Raw genomic sequence first — 16,963 nt, forward strand, 5'->3', positions numbered from 1 at the left:
AGCCTTACCATGTCTACTCCCACATAGTACCCCAGGCTCTCGTTCCCAGGCAGCAGGTCACAGAAGATGATGGTTCCTCTCTCCGGCCCCTCTCTGGTCTGGACCAGGACCCTGGAGTTGATCTCCAGCGGATGGAAATCCATCTCCTCCTCCACCAGGATGACGTGATCCACCTCTAGCTCTCCCAGCTCCTCTTCCTCGTCATCCCACAGCTCCAGCTTGTCCAGGGCCACGAACACCCCGCACTCATCCTCACAGCGGAACAGCTGTCGGCCCTGGTAGGAGCCCTCTGTGAAGCCCTGGCCTCTGCCCTCCTCCTAAGTAGAGGCATAGGTTACATACAGTATGTTAAACGTGGGATAACCTGCGAGTGACAGTCGCATGTGGCTTACTCAGTCACGCTAACCCTTCCCCTAATCTGTCACACAGTAATGCCAAAGAACTTCTGACCCTTAACCTCTTCCCTAACCATCACAGGAAAAGCCTAGCACTGGGCTGAGCTGATACAAGAGGCATGAGCTGTCATTACAGTGAGGTGAGCTCAGCTACAGTAACCTGCCTATTCAGCATTCTACAGGGGAGGGAACAGGGAAGTGAACATCATACATCTGGGATGATGAGGGTTTCAGATCGATACTGCGGAGGGCATAACAGCATACTCAAAATGTTTCATTGCAGAGAGTAGCCGGCAGGCCCGAACTGAATAATCTTTGCTCTTACACAGGGATAATGGACAGTTAGAAAGTATAGTTACATGATCCTATACACTGCACTTCTTGAGTGCCATGTAGGGCTTTTCAGTATTGGCATTGTTCAATTTATGTTTGTATGATCAAGATCAGAAGTAAACATTGTTGACTGTAAATGTGTGGTAAGTATTCTGAATCGTGATACAAGTCTGGCATTCAATCAAGACGCTGATCTGAAACCCAAGAATGTGCTAAACCCTTTATAGTGAGCAAGAATCAGCCTTTCCTCTCGTCCGGCTCCTTCACCCACTCACCCAGCCTACAACTGGACACGGAGGAATAAACACAACATTGTGCTCCAATAAACAAGCCTTTGTAGCCCGCTACTTTACTGCATATTTACAGAACGTAGGCTACGGCAAGAGAGTCCATTTACTAGCTTAGCTGTTATGAAATATCACACATAACTGAAGTTCCCTCTGGGACAAATAAAGTTATTCTATATACGTAACTGAGGGTCAACTGCTTACAAAGTGCATTTTAAAAGAACAGTAAAGATGAGGTTTCTCACCAGCAGCTCCACTCCAAACCAGACCCCGGAGAGAGCCCTGTCTGGGAGGAGAGATCCTTTAAATCGGACTACCCCGGGCAAAGGTTCATCCCCCGAACGCAGCTGCACGCGCACCTTGGAGCCACAATCGATGTCTCTGGCCCGCTCCAGCCGGGGCTTGTTGCACAGCAGGGCATAGCGCTCCTCACAGTTGGTGATGGGGAACAGCAGCTCAGCTAGCTTCTCATCCAGCTCCAGGACGTCCCTGAATTGGACGTCCAACAACAAGATGTACATTTGAATCCCAGAGGAAAACACAAGAAAATATTAAAAAGTTACAAAAAATGTCAATATATCATACACTATTTGTACAAAAGTATGTGGACACCCCTTCAAATTAGTGGATTCGGCTATTTCAGCCAAACCCGTTGCTGACAGGTGTATAAAATCGAGCACAGAGCCATATACTCCTCATAGACAAACATTGGCAGCAGAATGGCCTTACTGAAGAGCTCAGTGACTTTCAATGTGGCACCGTCATAGGATGCCACCTTCCCAACAAGTCAGTCAAATTTCTGTCCTGCTCCGATCAACTGTAAGTGCTGTTATTGTGAAGTGGAAACGTCTAGGATCAACAACAGCGCAGCCACGAAGTGGTAGGCCACACAAACTCACAGAACGGGACCGCGAGTACTGAAGGGCATAAAAATCGTCTGTTCTCGGTTGCAACACTCACTACCAAGTTCCAAACTGCCTCTGAAAGCAACATCTGCACAAGAACTGTTCGTCGGGAGTGTCATGAAATGGGTTTCCATGGCCGAGCAGCCGCACACAAGCCTAAGATAACCATGCGCAATGCCAAGGGTCGGCTGGAGTGGTGTAAAGCTCACTGCCATTGGACTCTGGAGCAGTGGAAACGTTATCTGGAGTGATGATTCGCACTTCACCATCTGGCAGTCCGACAGACAAACCTGAGTTTGGCGGATGCCAGGAGAACGCTACCTGCCCCAATGCATAGTGCCGAGTGTAAAGTTTGGTGTAGGAGGAATAAAGGTCTGGGGATGTTTTTCATGGTTCGGGCTAGGCCTCTTAGTTCCAGTGAAGGGAAATCTTAACGCTACAGTATACAATTACATTCTAGACGATTCTGTGCTTCCAACTTTGTGGCAACCTTTCCTGTTTCAGCATGACAATGCCCCAGTGCAATTAGGAGCAATTAGGAGTGGCCTGCACAGAGCCCTGACCTCAACCCCATCAAACACCTTTGGGATGATTTGGAACGCCGACCGTGAGCCAGGCATAATCGCCAAACATCAGTGCCCGACCTCACTAATGCTTTTGTTGCTGAATGGAAGCAAGTCCCTGCAGCAATGTTCCAACATCAAGTGGAAATTCTTCCCAGAAGAGTGGATGCTGTTATAGAAGCAAAAGGGGGAACAACTCCATATTAATGCCCATGATTTTAGAATGAGATGTTTGATGAGCAGGTGTCCACAAACTTTTAGTCATGTGGTGTATGTCAAATGTGAGTAGTTGTTGTTTTGTATTGTCTTTATATAAAATTGCAATATAGCATGAGTGTCACTATCCATTAATTAGACCAACCGCTCATCCAGGCTCAGCACCACGTTGGTCTGGTCCAGGACGCGTAGGCTCCTCTTGCCCTTGCTGAGGGGTAGCGTGCGCCCCAGGCTGTTCCTCTCCTGGCAGGCTTGTCCCAGGCTGCCCCGGGGGATCCTCAGGGTCTTCTGGGGGGGCTTCTCCACTATACACTCCTTAGTAGAATTGAGTAGAGTTATTAAGGGTCTCAGTCTAGTTAGAAATGGCACCGTATTTCCTATTTAGTACACTGATTTTGACCAGGGCCCATTGAGCAGATATAGTGCATTATATAGGGAATAAACAGCCAATCCAAACATAATCGAAGATACCCATTAGTACATCAGGACTTATCTTCTTGAGTTTATTCTCAAACAAACACAATAGCCAAAACAACAAAATATGAAACACAAAATAAACCTTTTTCGATAAACAGGCCTTGATAAATAAATAAAATCTTGAATAACCCTAGCGAAATTCAGGAATCTCTTAAAGAGCAACTGCTTTTAAAAAAGCAACGAATCCCTTTGAAAATGGCTTATTTGGCATCAATATGAGCCAGAAACAGTTATTCTAGTGTCAATAGACTACAAAGTGTAAATAGGATAATTTTGTTAATTAAGTCAGTCTAAACAGAGTTTGGAACATCTGTGCATCACAATGGATAAATGAAGATAGGGTTTTGATTTGACGATGTCCATTAGTACATTAACATGGGGTGAACAGCTGCAGTGATTACTCTCTATCCAATAGCATAGACAGTGAGACTGTTTAAATAAGACATGCCACACATTTTTTTTACTTGAGAAATACTGCACCAAACACCTTAGTTAGATGTAAAAAATGTAATAAAAACATCCATGGCAAACACTTCAAAATGAATTACAGATATCTCAGTTTAATTCTGGGGATTTTGAGGAAGTAAAATAGGCTTCCATGTCTACAGTGTCTCATGGGAGACAAGAATCATTAACCAAACACGGAATCGGTCAGGAAACACACCAACAGTGGTTCGTCCTTTAAAAGTTGCAGCGTACTGCAGCACAGCTTGCGTGGTGCTGCAAAATCCTATGGCACGTTATTTAAATGCCATCCATTTGGTACCATTAATGCTAGTTAGTACTAGCTTGACCACCAGTTTGACCACCAGAGGGAATCTTTGAGAAGCATTTGATAGCCTTCAATAGTGGCTGTACTAGAGAATTTAAAAACTTTTTTTGTAAGAACAGATTAAGAAATGTTGCTCAATTAATTTGATTAATTTTATGGTCTTTCTTTTCCAAGAAAAACAAAAAACCCTCTGGGTTTCCATTAGGATGGAATGGAAAATATGGCGCTGTACAACGTGATGGTCGGGAGTAGGCTACAGTGCTGGGCTATTTAGCTAAAGAATCGCAGTGTCGTGCGAGAACGTGGGAGACCTGGGTTCAATTCCCCGCCATGTACAGTTGAAGTCAGAAGTTTACATACACCTTAGCCAAATAGTTTAAATGTGAGTTTCACAATTCCTGACATTTAATCCTAGTAAAAAAATCCCTGTCTTAGGTCAGTTAGGATCACCACTTTATTTTAAGAATGTGAAATGTCAAACATTGTAGAGAGAATGATTTATTTCTGCTTTTATTTCTATCATCACATTCCCAGTGGGTCAGAAGTTTACATACACTCAATTAGTATTTGGTAGCATTGCCTTTAAATTGTTTAACTTGGGTCAAACGTTTCGGGTAGCCTTTCACAAGCATCCCACAATAAGTTGGGTGAATTTTGGCCTATTCCTCCTGACAGAGCTGGTGTAACTGGGTCAGGTTTGTAGGCCTCCTTGCTCGCACACGCTTTTTCAGTTCTGTCCACAAATGTTCTATAGGATTGAGGTCAGGGCTTTGTGATGGCCACTCCAATACCTTAACTTTGTTGTCCTTAAGCCATTTTGCCACAACTTTGGAAGTATGCTTGGGGTCATTGACCATTTGGAAGACCCATTTGTGACCAAGCTTTAACTTCCTGACTGATGTCTTGAGATGTTGCTTCAATATATCCACATAATTTTCCTCCCTCATGGTGCCATCTATTTGTGAAGTGCACCAGTCCCTCATGGTGCCATCTATTTGTGAAGTGCACCAGTCCCTCCTGCAGCAAAGCACCCCAACATTATGATGCTGTCACCCCCGTATTCACGTTTGGGATGGTGTTCTTCAGCTTGCAAACCTTCCCCTTTTACCTCCAAACATATCGATGGTCATTATCGCCAAACAGTTCTATTTTTGTTTCATCAGACGAGAGGACATTTCTCTAAAAAGTACAATCTTTGTACCCATGTGCAGTTGCAAACCGTAGTCTGGCTTTTTTAATGGCGGTTTTGGAACAGTGGCTTCTTCCTTGCTGAGCGGCCTTTCAGGTTATGTCGATATAGAACTCATTTTACTGTGGATATAGATACTTTTGTATCTGTTTCCTACAGCATCTTCACAAGATTCGCTGTTATTCTGGGATTGATTTGCACTTTTCGAACCAAAGTACATTCATCTCTAGGAGACAGAACACGTCTACTCCTGAGTGGTATGACAGCTACATGGTCCCATGATGTTTATACTTGCGTACTATTGTTTGTACAGATGAACGTGGTACCATTCAGGCATTTGGAAATTGCTCCCAAGGATGAACCAGACTTGTGGAGGTCTACAATTATCTTCTGAGGTCTTGGATTTCTTTTGATTTTCCCATGATGTCAAGCAAAGAGGAACTGAGTTTGAAGGTTGGCCTTGAAATACTTCCACAGTAGAGGTCGACCAACTATGATTTTTCAACGCCGATACCGATTATTGGAGGATCAAAAAAGCCGATACCGATTAAATCAAAGGATTTATTTATAATAATGACAATTACAACAATACTGAATGAACACTTATTTTAACTTAATATAATACATCAATAAAATCAATTTAGCCTCAAATAAATAGTGAAACATGTTCAATTTGGTTTAAATAATGCAAAAACAAAGTGTTGGAGAAGAAAGTAAAAATGCAATATGTGCCATGTAAAAAAGCTTACGTTTAAGTTCCTTGCTCAGTTCCTTTTAACATGAGTTTTCAATATTCCCAGATAAGAAGTTTTAGGTTGTAGTTATTATAGGAATTACAGAACTATTTATCTCTATACCATTTGTATTTCATATACCTTTGACTATTGAATGTTCTTATTAGAGGTCGACCGATTAAGCAGAATGGCCGATTAATTAGGGCCGATTTCAAGTTTTCATAACAATCGGAAATTGGTAATTTTGGACGCCGATTATTTATTTATTTATTTTTTTTTTTTACACCTTTATTTAACTAGGCAAGTCAGTTAAGAACACTTATTTTCAATGACGGCCTAGGAACGGTGGGTTAACTGCCTTGTTCAGGGGCAGAACGACAGATTTTTACCTTGTCAGCTCAGGGATTCAATCTTGCAACCTTACGGTTAACTAGTCCAATGCTCTAACCACCTGCCTCACGAGGTGCCTCACCAAGGTAAGTTGCTAGCTAATATTAAAAACTTATCTTATAAAAAACAATCAATATTAATCACTAGTTATAACTACACATGGTTGATGATATTACTAGTTTATCTAGCGTGTTCTGCGTTGCATATAATCGATGGAGTGCGCATTCGTGAAAAAGGACTGTCGTTGCTCCAACGTGTACCTAACCATAAACATCAATGCCTTTCTTAAAATCAATACACAGAAGTATAGATTTTTAAACCTGCATATTTAGCTAAAATAAATCCAGGTTAGCAGGCAATATTAACCAGGTGAAATTGTGTCACTTCTCTTGCAAGAGTCAGGGTATATGCAACAGTTTGGGCCGCCTGGCTCGTTTGAACTAATTTGCCAGAATTAGTTATCCATTGCACCACAAATGCCGCGGCCCTTGCAGAGCAAGGGGAACAACTACTTCAATGTCTCAGAGCGAGTGCCGTCACCGAGTGCCGTCACCGATTGAAACGCTATTAGCGCGCACCCCGCTAACTAGCTAGCCATTTCACATCGGTTACACCAGCCTAATCTTGGGAGTTGATAGGCTTGAAGTCATAAACAGCTCAATGCTTGAAGCACAACGAAGCTGCTGGCAAATGCACGAAAGTCCTGTTTGAATGAATTCTTACAAGCCTGCTGCTGCCTTCCACCGCTCAGTCAGACTGCTCTATCAAATATCATAGACTTAATTACAACATAACACACAGAAATACGAGCCTTAGGTCATTAATATGGTCAAATCCAGAAACTATCATTTCGAAAACAAAACGTTTATTCTTTCAGTGAAATACGGAACCATTCCGTATTTTATCTAACGGGTGGCATCCCTAAGTCTAAATATTGCTGTTACATTGTACAACCTTCAATGTTATGTCATAATTATGTACAATTCTGGCAAATGAATTACGGTCTTTGTTAGGAATAAATGGTCTTCACACAGTTCGCAACGAGCCAGGCGGCCCAAACTGCTGCATATACCCTGACTGCTTGCACGGAACACAAGAGAAGTGACACAATTTCTCTAGTTAAAAGAAAGTCATGTTAGCAGGCAATATTAACTAAATATGCAGGTTTAAAAATATATACTTGTGTATTGATTTTAAAGAAAGGCATTGATGTTTATGGTTAGGTACACATTGGTGCAACGACAGTGCTTTTTCGCAAATGCGCTTGTTAAATCATCACCCGTTTGGAGAAGTAGGCTGTGATTCGATGAGAAATGAACAGGCACCGCATCGATTATATGCAAGGCAGGACACGCCAGATAAACTAGTAATATCATCAACCATGTGTAGTTAACTAGTGACTATGTTAAGGTTTATTGTTTTTAATGCTAGCTAGCAACTTACCTTGGCTTCTTGCTGCACTCGCGTAAAAGGTAGTCAGCCTGCCATGCAGGCTCCTCGTGGAGTGCAATGTAAGGCAGGTGGTTAGAGCGTTGGACTAGTAACCGGAAGGTTGCAAGATCGAATCCCCGAGCTGACAAGGTAAAAATCTGTCGTTCTGCCCCTGAACAAGGCAGTTATATATATATATATATATTATTATTATTATTTTTTTTTTTAAATCGGCCACAATCAGTGTCCAAAAATGCCAATTACCAATTGTTATGAAAACTTGAAAATCGGCCATTCCAATTAATCGGTCGACCTCTATTCCACAGGTACACCTCCAATTGACTCAAATTATGCCAGTTAGCCTATCAGAAGCTTCTAAAGCCATGCCATAATTTTCTGGAATTTTCCAAGCTGTTTAACTTCTCTAGGATAGGGCGCAGCATTTTCACATTTGGATGAAAAGCGTGCCCAGAGTAAACTGCCTCCTACTCAGTCCCAGATGCTAATATATGCATATTATTATTAGTATTGGCTAGAAAACACTCTGAAGATTCTAAAACTGTTTGAATCATGTCTGTGACTATAACATAACTTATTTGGCAGGCAAAACCCAGAGGAAAAACCATTCAGATTTTCTTTTTGAGGTCACTCTTTTCAATGGGTTTTCATTGGGAATCCAGATTTCTAAAGGGACCTTCCTGCAGTTCCTATCGCTTCCACTGGATGTCAACAGTCTTTAGAAATTGGTTGAGGTTTTTCCTTTGAGAAATGAAGAAGTAGCCATGTTCAGAATGAGGCTCCAGTGAAGTGTACTGTTTGTTAGAGGCGCGTGACCAGAAAGCATGCTACACATTGTTTTCCTCCGGTATTGAACACAGATCATCCCGTCTTCAATTTTATCGATTATTTACGTAAAAAAATACCTAAAGTTGTATTACAAAAGTAGTTTTAAATGTTTGGACAAAGCTTACAGGTAACTTTTGAGATTTTTTGTAGTCACGTTGTGCAAGTTGGAATAGGTGTTTTTCTGGATCAAACACGCCAAATAAATTGACATTTTGGATATATATCGACGGAATTAATCGAACAAAAGGACCATTTGTGATGTTTATGGGACATATTGGAGTGCCATATTGGAGTGCCAACAGAAGAAGCTCGTCAAAGGTAAGGCATGAATTATATCTTTATTTCTGCGTTTTGTGTCGCGACGGGAGGGTTGAAATATGATGGTCTGTGATTGTTAGCTGGGGTGTTATCCTCAGATAATAGCATTGTTTGCTTTTGCCGTAAAGCATTTTTGAAATCTGACACGTTGGCTGGATTCACAACAAGTGTAGCTTTAATTTGGTATATTGAATGTGGGATTTCATGAAAGTTTAATTTTATAGTAATTTATTTGAATTTGGCGCTCTGCATTTTCACTGGATGTTGGCCAGGTGGGACGCTACCGTCCCACATATCCCAGAGAGGTTAAAGGCAACCTCACTAGGGTATGTGGGACGGTAGCGTCCCACCTCGTCAACAGCCAGTGAAAATGCAGGGCGCCAAATTCAAAACAGAAATACCATAATTAGAATTCCTCAAACATACAAGTATTATACACCATTTTAAAGATAAACTTGTTGTAAATCCCGCCAGTGTCCGATTTCAAACAGGCTTTACGACGAAAGCACACCATCTGATTGTTAGGTCAGCGCCTAGTCACAGAAAAACACAGCCATTTTTCCAGCCAAAGAGAGAAGTCACAAAAAGCAGAAATAGAGATAAAATTAAATCACTAACCTTTGATGATCTTCATCAGATGACACTCATAGGACTTCATGTTACACAATACATGTATGTTTTGTTCAGTAAAGTTAATATTTATATCCAAAAATCAGAGTTTACATTGGCGCGTTATTTTCAGTAGTTCCAAAACATCCGGTGATTTTGCAGAGCCACATCAATTTACAGTAATACTCATAATAAACATTGCTAAATGATACAACTGTTATGCATGGTATTTTAGATCCACTTCTCCTTAATGCAACCGCTGTGTCAGATTTCAAAAAAGCTTTACGGAAACAGCACACCATGCAATAATCTGAGTACAGCGCTCAGAGACCAAAACTACCCAAACAGATATCCGCCATGTTGTGTAGTCAACAGAAGTCAGAAATAGCATTATAAATATTCACTTACCTTTGATGATCTTCATCAGAATGCACTCCCAGGAATCCGTTCCACAATAAATGTTTGTTTATTCGATAATGTCCATCATTTATGTCCAAATACCTCCTTTTTGTTCGCGCATTTAGCCCAGTAATCAAAATTCATGAGGCGCGATCACTAGGTGCAGACGAAAAGTCAAAAAGTTCCGTTACAGTCCGTAGAAACATGTCAAACGATGTATAGAATCAATCTTTAGGATGTTATTAACATACATTTTCAATAATGTCCCAACCGGAGAATTTGTCTGTCCTTTGTCTGCAGAATTGCAATGGAACGCAAGCTAACTATCACGTGAACGCGCATGGCCAGCTCGTGGCTCTCTGGCAGACCTCTGACTCATTCCCCTCTCATTCGCCCCCACTTAACAGTAGAAGCCTCAAACAAGGTTCTAAAGACTGTTGACATCTAGTGCAAGCCTTAAGAAGTGCAATAAGACCCCATAGACACTGTGTATTGGATAGGCCATGAGTTGAAAAATTACAAACCTCAGATTTCCCACTTCCTGGTTGGATTTTTTCTCAGGTTTTTGCCTGCCATATGAGTTCTGTTATACTCACAGACATCATTCAAACAGTTTTAGAAACTTCAGAGTGTTTTATATCCAAATCTACTAATTATATGCATATTCTAGCTTTTATGGCTGAGTAGCAGGCAGTTTAATTTGGGCACGCATTTCATCCAAAATTCCCAATGCTGCCCCCTACCCTAGTGAAGTTAAAGGCATAGTCAACTTAGTGTATGTAATCTTCTGACCCACTGGAATTGTGATAAAGTGAATTATAAGTAAAATAATCTGTCTGTAAACAATTGTTGGAAAAAGTATGTGTCATGCACAAAGTAGATTTCCTAACCGACTTGACAAAACTATAGTTTGTTAACAAGAAATTTGTGGAGTTGTTGAAAAACGAGTTAATGACTAAGTGCATGTAAACTTCCGACTTCAACTGTAAATAAGAATTTGTTATTAACTGATTCCATGTGTGTTATTTCATAGTTGTGACGTCTTCACTATTATTCTGCAACATAGAAAATAGTAAAAATAAAGAAAAACCCTGAAATGAGTAGATGTGTCCAAACTTTTCACTGGTACTTGCTTAACTAATTTGATTAATATTATGGTGTTTCTATTCCAAGACAAACAAAAAACCCTCTGGGTTTCCATTAGGATGGAACTTCAATATGCTCTTTAAATAAATAAGACCTACACCACTTTTAACAGCACATTACTCAACACCAGTGAGACTCAGGTCACCTACGGTAGGCCTAGAGTATATTGAAAAATATGACGTGACTCTCAGCCAATAAATACATATAGAGGATTGGAGGATTCTAAATTAAAACCAAAAGCCGCCTCAAACTGAAAATTGCAACCGATCACGGCCGGTTGTGATACAGCCAACCTAACTTAGAATTCTCCCCCTACCCTCCTTTTAGACAAGTCTATTGTCCAGCTACCTGCTAACAGCCATAATGGCGCTGTACAACGTGACCGTGTGTGTTTGAAAGAGTATTTTCCAGTAAGCAACAATTTGTTTACCTTTATGAGACAACTTTGTTCCAATATTTCTGTGATATTTATTCCCATAGTAATTCGTTATGGAGCCATAACTAAATAAACGTCAGCATTTTGAAAGAGTATTTTTATCATTATTGTATTAGCATAAGCATAAATATGCCATTATTAGTTACATTGTTTTAGTTTGAATGTGCAGACTGGCACCAAGAACAGTGGGAACGTTTCCCTAGTCAGCGCCATTATTAGTGCAATGCCCCTTAAAGTGTTGCTCTGTGCTACCCAGTGTGGCGGGGTGAGTGACCCCCCCCCCGTACCGTACTAAACCACAAAATACTTCTAAGAACCGCAGCATAATCACAAAAGTTTTAGTGGGGCAACCACTGTACAAGACTGAAATCTGGGCAACAGAAAATAAACATATGTATATTTACCTTGACCACCATGTAGAAGCGCCAGTCCTCCCTGAAGCCCCCACTGGGCTTCTCCTGGCTCCACAGGGCAGAGCTCATGGCTGTAGGGGCTGGGGCATAGCAGGGGGAAATACAAGGTCCGCCTGTCTAACTAACCCAATATGAAGCCCCTCTCTCTTCCCTTTATGGACGTTCCTCTATCCCCAAAGCAGTGACAGGGGCATAACAAGGGTGAGAGAGAAACTAGGCCTAACACCTGAGGGGAAGGTTGTCTGGTTAGAGAGTAGACAGAGAGGGTGTTATGGTCGTTCACAGGCTCCTGCTGGCCTGGGGTGCCCTCATAATGGTCTCAACTGTCTGCCTGCATGCCCCAATGTACTTCGAAGGACCTGTGTATGAAAAGGCATGCATGCTGTTATTATGACAATGTTGTTAAAAGGTCATGGAATGCCTCCAGGTTAATTCTATTAAATCACTGACTTATCATAAATCTCATCTCAATTGCTCCCTCCAAAAATTGGCCTATGGCTAGGCTATATTAACCCAAATAAGCATTGAGCCTTTTGGGAAAACAACAAAACATTTAGGCAACACAAATCTGGGATAAGCTCTGAATAAATGGAATTCAAAGATTAAAACTGGTATCTAAACAAACAGGATGTAGGCTCATTAGAATGTAGTGCTATTATCTGAGTGAAGCCTGATTGCACCATTAGCTACAGGCTGCTACTGTACCTCATAACACTGACGGTGAAAACCAGTTGAGCACAAACATGATTAGGCCTAACCTTGTGTACTACCGGTATCTTGCAACCAAATAGGCCAAAAAAAGTTACTACCTGTATTCTGATTCCTGACAAACCTATTTGAAATAAGGGTCAAATTGATTTGAATTCAATCACTTTTTGACAGCTCCCTTTTGAGTTGAACGAAACCTTTCATACATATTTGCCCATTGTAGAAGTGCTCAGGAAGTGACTTTGTAGCTGAATGCCAAAACATTCTGGAGATAAAGGTTCTCAAAGTTGACTTATTTTGCATACCCCACCATACCATGAAACAGCAATGTCTTCATCACTGGAAAAAATAAAGAGTTTGGGATTGATATAATTTAAAAGCTTAGAAACAGGGTTGTCAAACTACTTAATAGTTTCTGGAAAAAGAAACTGGCAATTATATTAAAACGCTTCATTTCAAGAAATAATAAAATAGTTTGACATGATATCAAGCTGAACCGCTTATCTTTTCCAGTGATGAAGACACGGATGTCTCATGGTATGGTGGGGTATTCAAAATAGGTACACTTTGAGCACTTTTACCTCCTGAATGTTTTGGCATTCAGGTCCAAAAAGTCACCTTCTTAACACTTCTTCCATGGGCAAACATGCATAGAAAGTTGACAGGGATGCTGTCCAAAAACGGACTGAATTCAAATGGCTTTACCCTGAAGGCAATTTTGAAGCAGGCAGACAATATGCTCAAAACCTGTTGATACTCTCCTCTTAAGATGATAAATGGGTGATGCCGCATAGGCCTTGGTACTACAGTCAATATTAACACAAATGGATTCTAAGCCAGCCGTTATTCAAACACACCGTTATAAACACGTTATTCAAAACTCACTCGGGCCTGACTCAGAATTTGAGACATTTTGGATTTCCCCTAGCTGTGTGATGATCAGATATGGTCAGAGTGTATTAAGGGAGCTGTGAGGGGGAATTCACAGACTAAAGCAGTCAAACGCCTCTTCCTGACAAACAGAGTCACCGCCACTTTAATACAGGGTCGACCTGTTTTGACAAACCCAATATGAAGGGGGGATCCAAGCACCTCTGACATGACTCCTCTTTATGGTTCTCTGGCCACTCTCACATCTAGGCTACTCACACCTCATGTCTGTGCATCAAGCATCAATCAAGCAAGTTGGGGATCCCGATTGGCGCAGCGGTCTAAGGCACTGCATCTCAGTGCTAGAGGCATCACTACAGACCCTGGTTCGATTCCAGGCTGTCACAACCGGACGTGATTGGGAGTCCCATACGGCAGCGCACAATTGACCCAGTGTCGTCAATGTTAGAGTTTGGCCGGAATTTGTTCTTAACTAATAACTTCCCTAGTTAAATAAAGGTTAAATAAATACAAAATAAAAAAATCTATGACAGGGTGCCGCTGTGTTAGCCTTGGTTTGCATTGCAACTCCTCTTAGGCTGCGTATCTGTGCATAACATCAATTTTCACAGTTCAAATTTTCACATAGAGGACTTGTTGTTTATCATGCCCCTATTTGAGCTTGAGGAGGGAGCTTGGAGTGAGCAAAATAACATGACAGACAATTACTATGTTGTGATGTTGTTCTAACAGTCTACCATAAGGAAGGAGTGAGGGCAAAAGGCCTACTGCCCTTTCAAAATACACATAATTGAATGACCCTTGGTCAACAACATGCACCACCGCAGTGCTTACATAGGCATTATCTGACATGACAACTACTTCTGAAAGTAGCCCACTTGTCCCTTTTGCTTTGCCTTTTAACAGTGTGAATGTGTGAAGTACAATATAGCCACATACGGATGGTGCTGACATCCTGAATATAAAATGACTGGGATGTAACACTGACTATTTAAACACACCATCACAACATTCAAAAGCCCCAACAGATTAAATATTATTAACAGCAGAGTAATTGTATCATCATTGCAGCAGTGGTCTTGTATGTTCCATCAGTGACATCACTGAATAAAGCCAGTCAGCAGCAGCGAGTGGTGATGATGATGCGTGAGAGAAGAAGGAAGAATGTGTCACTGCCAAGCCTTGCTCAATCATGGATGAGGAAGGACTCTCATTGAAAAAAACACCCATGGAACATGTCAATTAGTGTAAAACAGCACACATACTAGGACATGTTTGCTGTAGGGCTAGCTAGCCAGTATAGCAAACCATGCAATATTTGATCAGGTGCATCCATATCATAATCTGACGTATGACGAGGAAGCAAACATAAAATATAGCCATCATTATGACATAACGTCGTTAGCTAGCTCGTTTTCTTACCTTATTCAAACGTCAGTTTGGTGCTGCAGTGTCGTGTCACCTGCTCATTCCAATGCTGTCCTTTAGTAGCTGAGGTTTTGATACGTTTGTACAATTAACTGGCTAGCTTGTTGATCGCAAACCAGCTGATAATCGATTTGACAGCCTCGAAATTAGCTAGCCAAAGTAGCTAGTATGGCAAGCTAGCTGTCCCATGCAACAGAGCATGTTATCTACGGCATTTAATGTAGATAAATATTTTTCTGAACGACTCTTAGACTATACTATTAAATACTGACACACAAAACATATATTACGTGACAGACAAAATAAGTCAGGCCTTATAGCAAGAGGAATAAAGATAATTTACAAAACCAATAGTCCCAGAAATGTGTGGCTCCTGAAAATATGCCAAATCATAACCCATTGGCCAATCTGCATCCATCACAAGTGCCAATAGGCTGGATTTCAGGTTAATCATTAAGTCCCACCCCCCGGGGTTTTCCCACGAGTTTGGTTGACGGGTATTGAAGAATCTGCGAATGAGTGGTTCTCTAGTAGCAGTTTCTAAACCTGCTACTATTCTTCCTGGCAGACGGTCTTCACTAGTTACCCCAACCACAAAGCCCGCCTATTTCTACAATGTATCTTCTTAACGTTTTAATTTAAACCTAGCCATAACCGTAACCACACTGCTAACCGTATGCCTAACCCTAACCTTAAAATAAGACCAAAAGGCACATTTTTCCCCCGTGAATTTTTACGATATGGCCCATTTTGACGTTGTGGCTGTGGTAACTAGTTATAACCCTTGTAGACCCTGCACACTAGATGACAAATAGGGGGCGCTGTGTTGAAGCCATCGTGCCTCCATCTTGGCCTGATCTATATGCAATATTCCAGTCAGGAAAAAGTAACATATACTCAGCAAAAAAAGAAACGTCCCTTTTTCAGGACCCTGTCTTTCAAAGATAATTCGTAAAAATCCAAATAACTTCACATATCTTCATTGTACAGGGTTTAAACACGGTTTCCCATGTTTGTTCAATGAACCATAAACAATTAATGAACATGCACCTGTGGAACGGTCATTTAGACACTAACAGCTTACAGACGGTAGGCAATTAAGGTCACAGTTATGAAAACTTAGGACACTAAAGAGGCCTTTCTACTGACTCTGATAAACAACAAAAGAAAGATGCCCAGGGTCCCTGCTCATCTGCGTGAACGTGCCCTAGGCATGCTGCAAGGAGGCATGAGGACTGCTGATGTGGCCAGGGCAATAAATTGCAATATCGGTACTGTGAGATGCCTAAGACAGCGATACAGGGAGACAGGACAGACAGCTGATCGTCCTCGCAGTGGCAGACCACGTGTAATAACACCTGCACAGGATCGGTACATCAGAACATGACACCTGCGGGACAGGTACAGGATGGCAACAATAACTGCCCGAGTTATACCAGGAACGCACAATCCCTCCATCAGTGCTCAGACTGTCCGTAATAGGCTGAGAGAGGCTGGACTGAGGGCCTGTAGGCCTGTTGTAAGGCAGGTCCTCATCAGACATCACCGGCAACAACGTCGCCTATGGGCACAAACCCACCGTCACTGGACCAGACAGGACTGGCAAAAAGTGCTCTTCACTGACGAGTCGCGGTTTTGTCTCACCAGGGGTGATGGTCGGATTCGCGTTTAAGGAATTAGAGCAGTACATTAAGAACATTCTACATTCTTCTAATAAGAAAGGTGTTAAAACAATCAATATGTGTGCATCTTTTAAGGTCTTTGCATAATCTGGAATTTGTTGTAACCCCTAGCCTATGTTATCGTTGTTTGTTTGTATACTTCTTGTATGTATACTGTTTTTTCTGCAAGAAAAAATTAAAAATAAAAAAATATTTAAAAAAGAAATCTTGGCCTGATTTTGGTACTCCCCCACCATTGTGAACTACATTCATTTTCGCCACATTTATTTTAATACAATCACCTTCATGCATACGTTTAAATTATATTGTGAGCTAAACACAAAAATAAAAAATGAAAAAAATATAAAAAACATTTCCTTTAAGTATCACCTTAGAGATTACTAATAATACTGTCA

At 41.3% G+C, this 16,963-nt stretch overlaps 1 protein-coding gene across 4 annotated transcripts in view; it reads right to left on the reverse strand.

The window, feature by feature from the left end:
• The window catches only part of LOC120047954 (ubiquitin carboxyl-terminal hydrolase CYLD-like), a 32,328-nt gene extending 17,064 nt beyond the window's left edge, over window positions 1-15,264 (reverse strand). For all 4 annotated transcript variants that reach the window (XM_038993611.1, XM_038993604.1, XM_038993596.1 and 1 more), the window contains exons 1-5: window positions 14,881-15,264; window positions 11,851-12,218; window positions 2,845-3,014; window positions 1,261-1,504; window positions 9-317 (exon numbers count right to left, since the gene is read on the reverse strand). In XM_038993611.1, coding sequence (XP_038849539.1) covers window positions 9-317; window positions 1,261-1,504; window positions 2,845-3,014; window positions 11,851-11,928 — 801 coding nt within the window. In that variant the 5' untranslated portion in view covers window positions 11,929-12,218; window positions 14,881-15,264. The remainder of the gene's footprint in view (window positions 1-8; window positions 318-1,260; window positions 1,505-2,844; window positions 3,015-11,850; window positions 12,219-14,880) is intronic.
• Window positions 15,265-16,963: the final 1,699 nt, after the last annotated feature.

The sequence above is a fragment of the Salvelinus namaycush genome, chromosome 1 (assembly GCF_016432855.1).
Source record: "Salvelinus namaycush isolate Seneca chromosome 1, SaNama_1.0, whole genome shotgun sequence".
Lineage (NCBI taxonomy): Eukaryota > Metazoa > Chordata > Actinopteri > Salmoniformes > Salmonidae > Salvelinus > Salvelinus namaycush.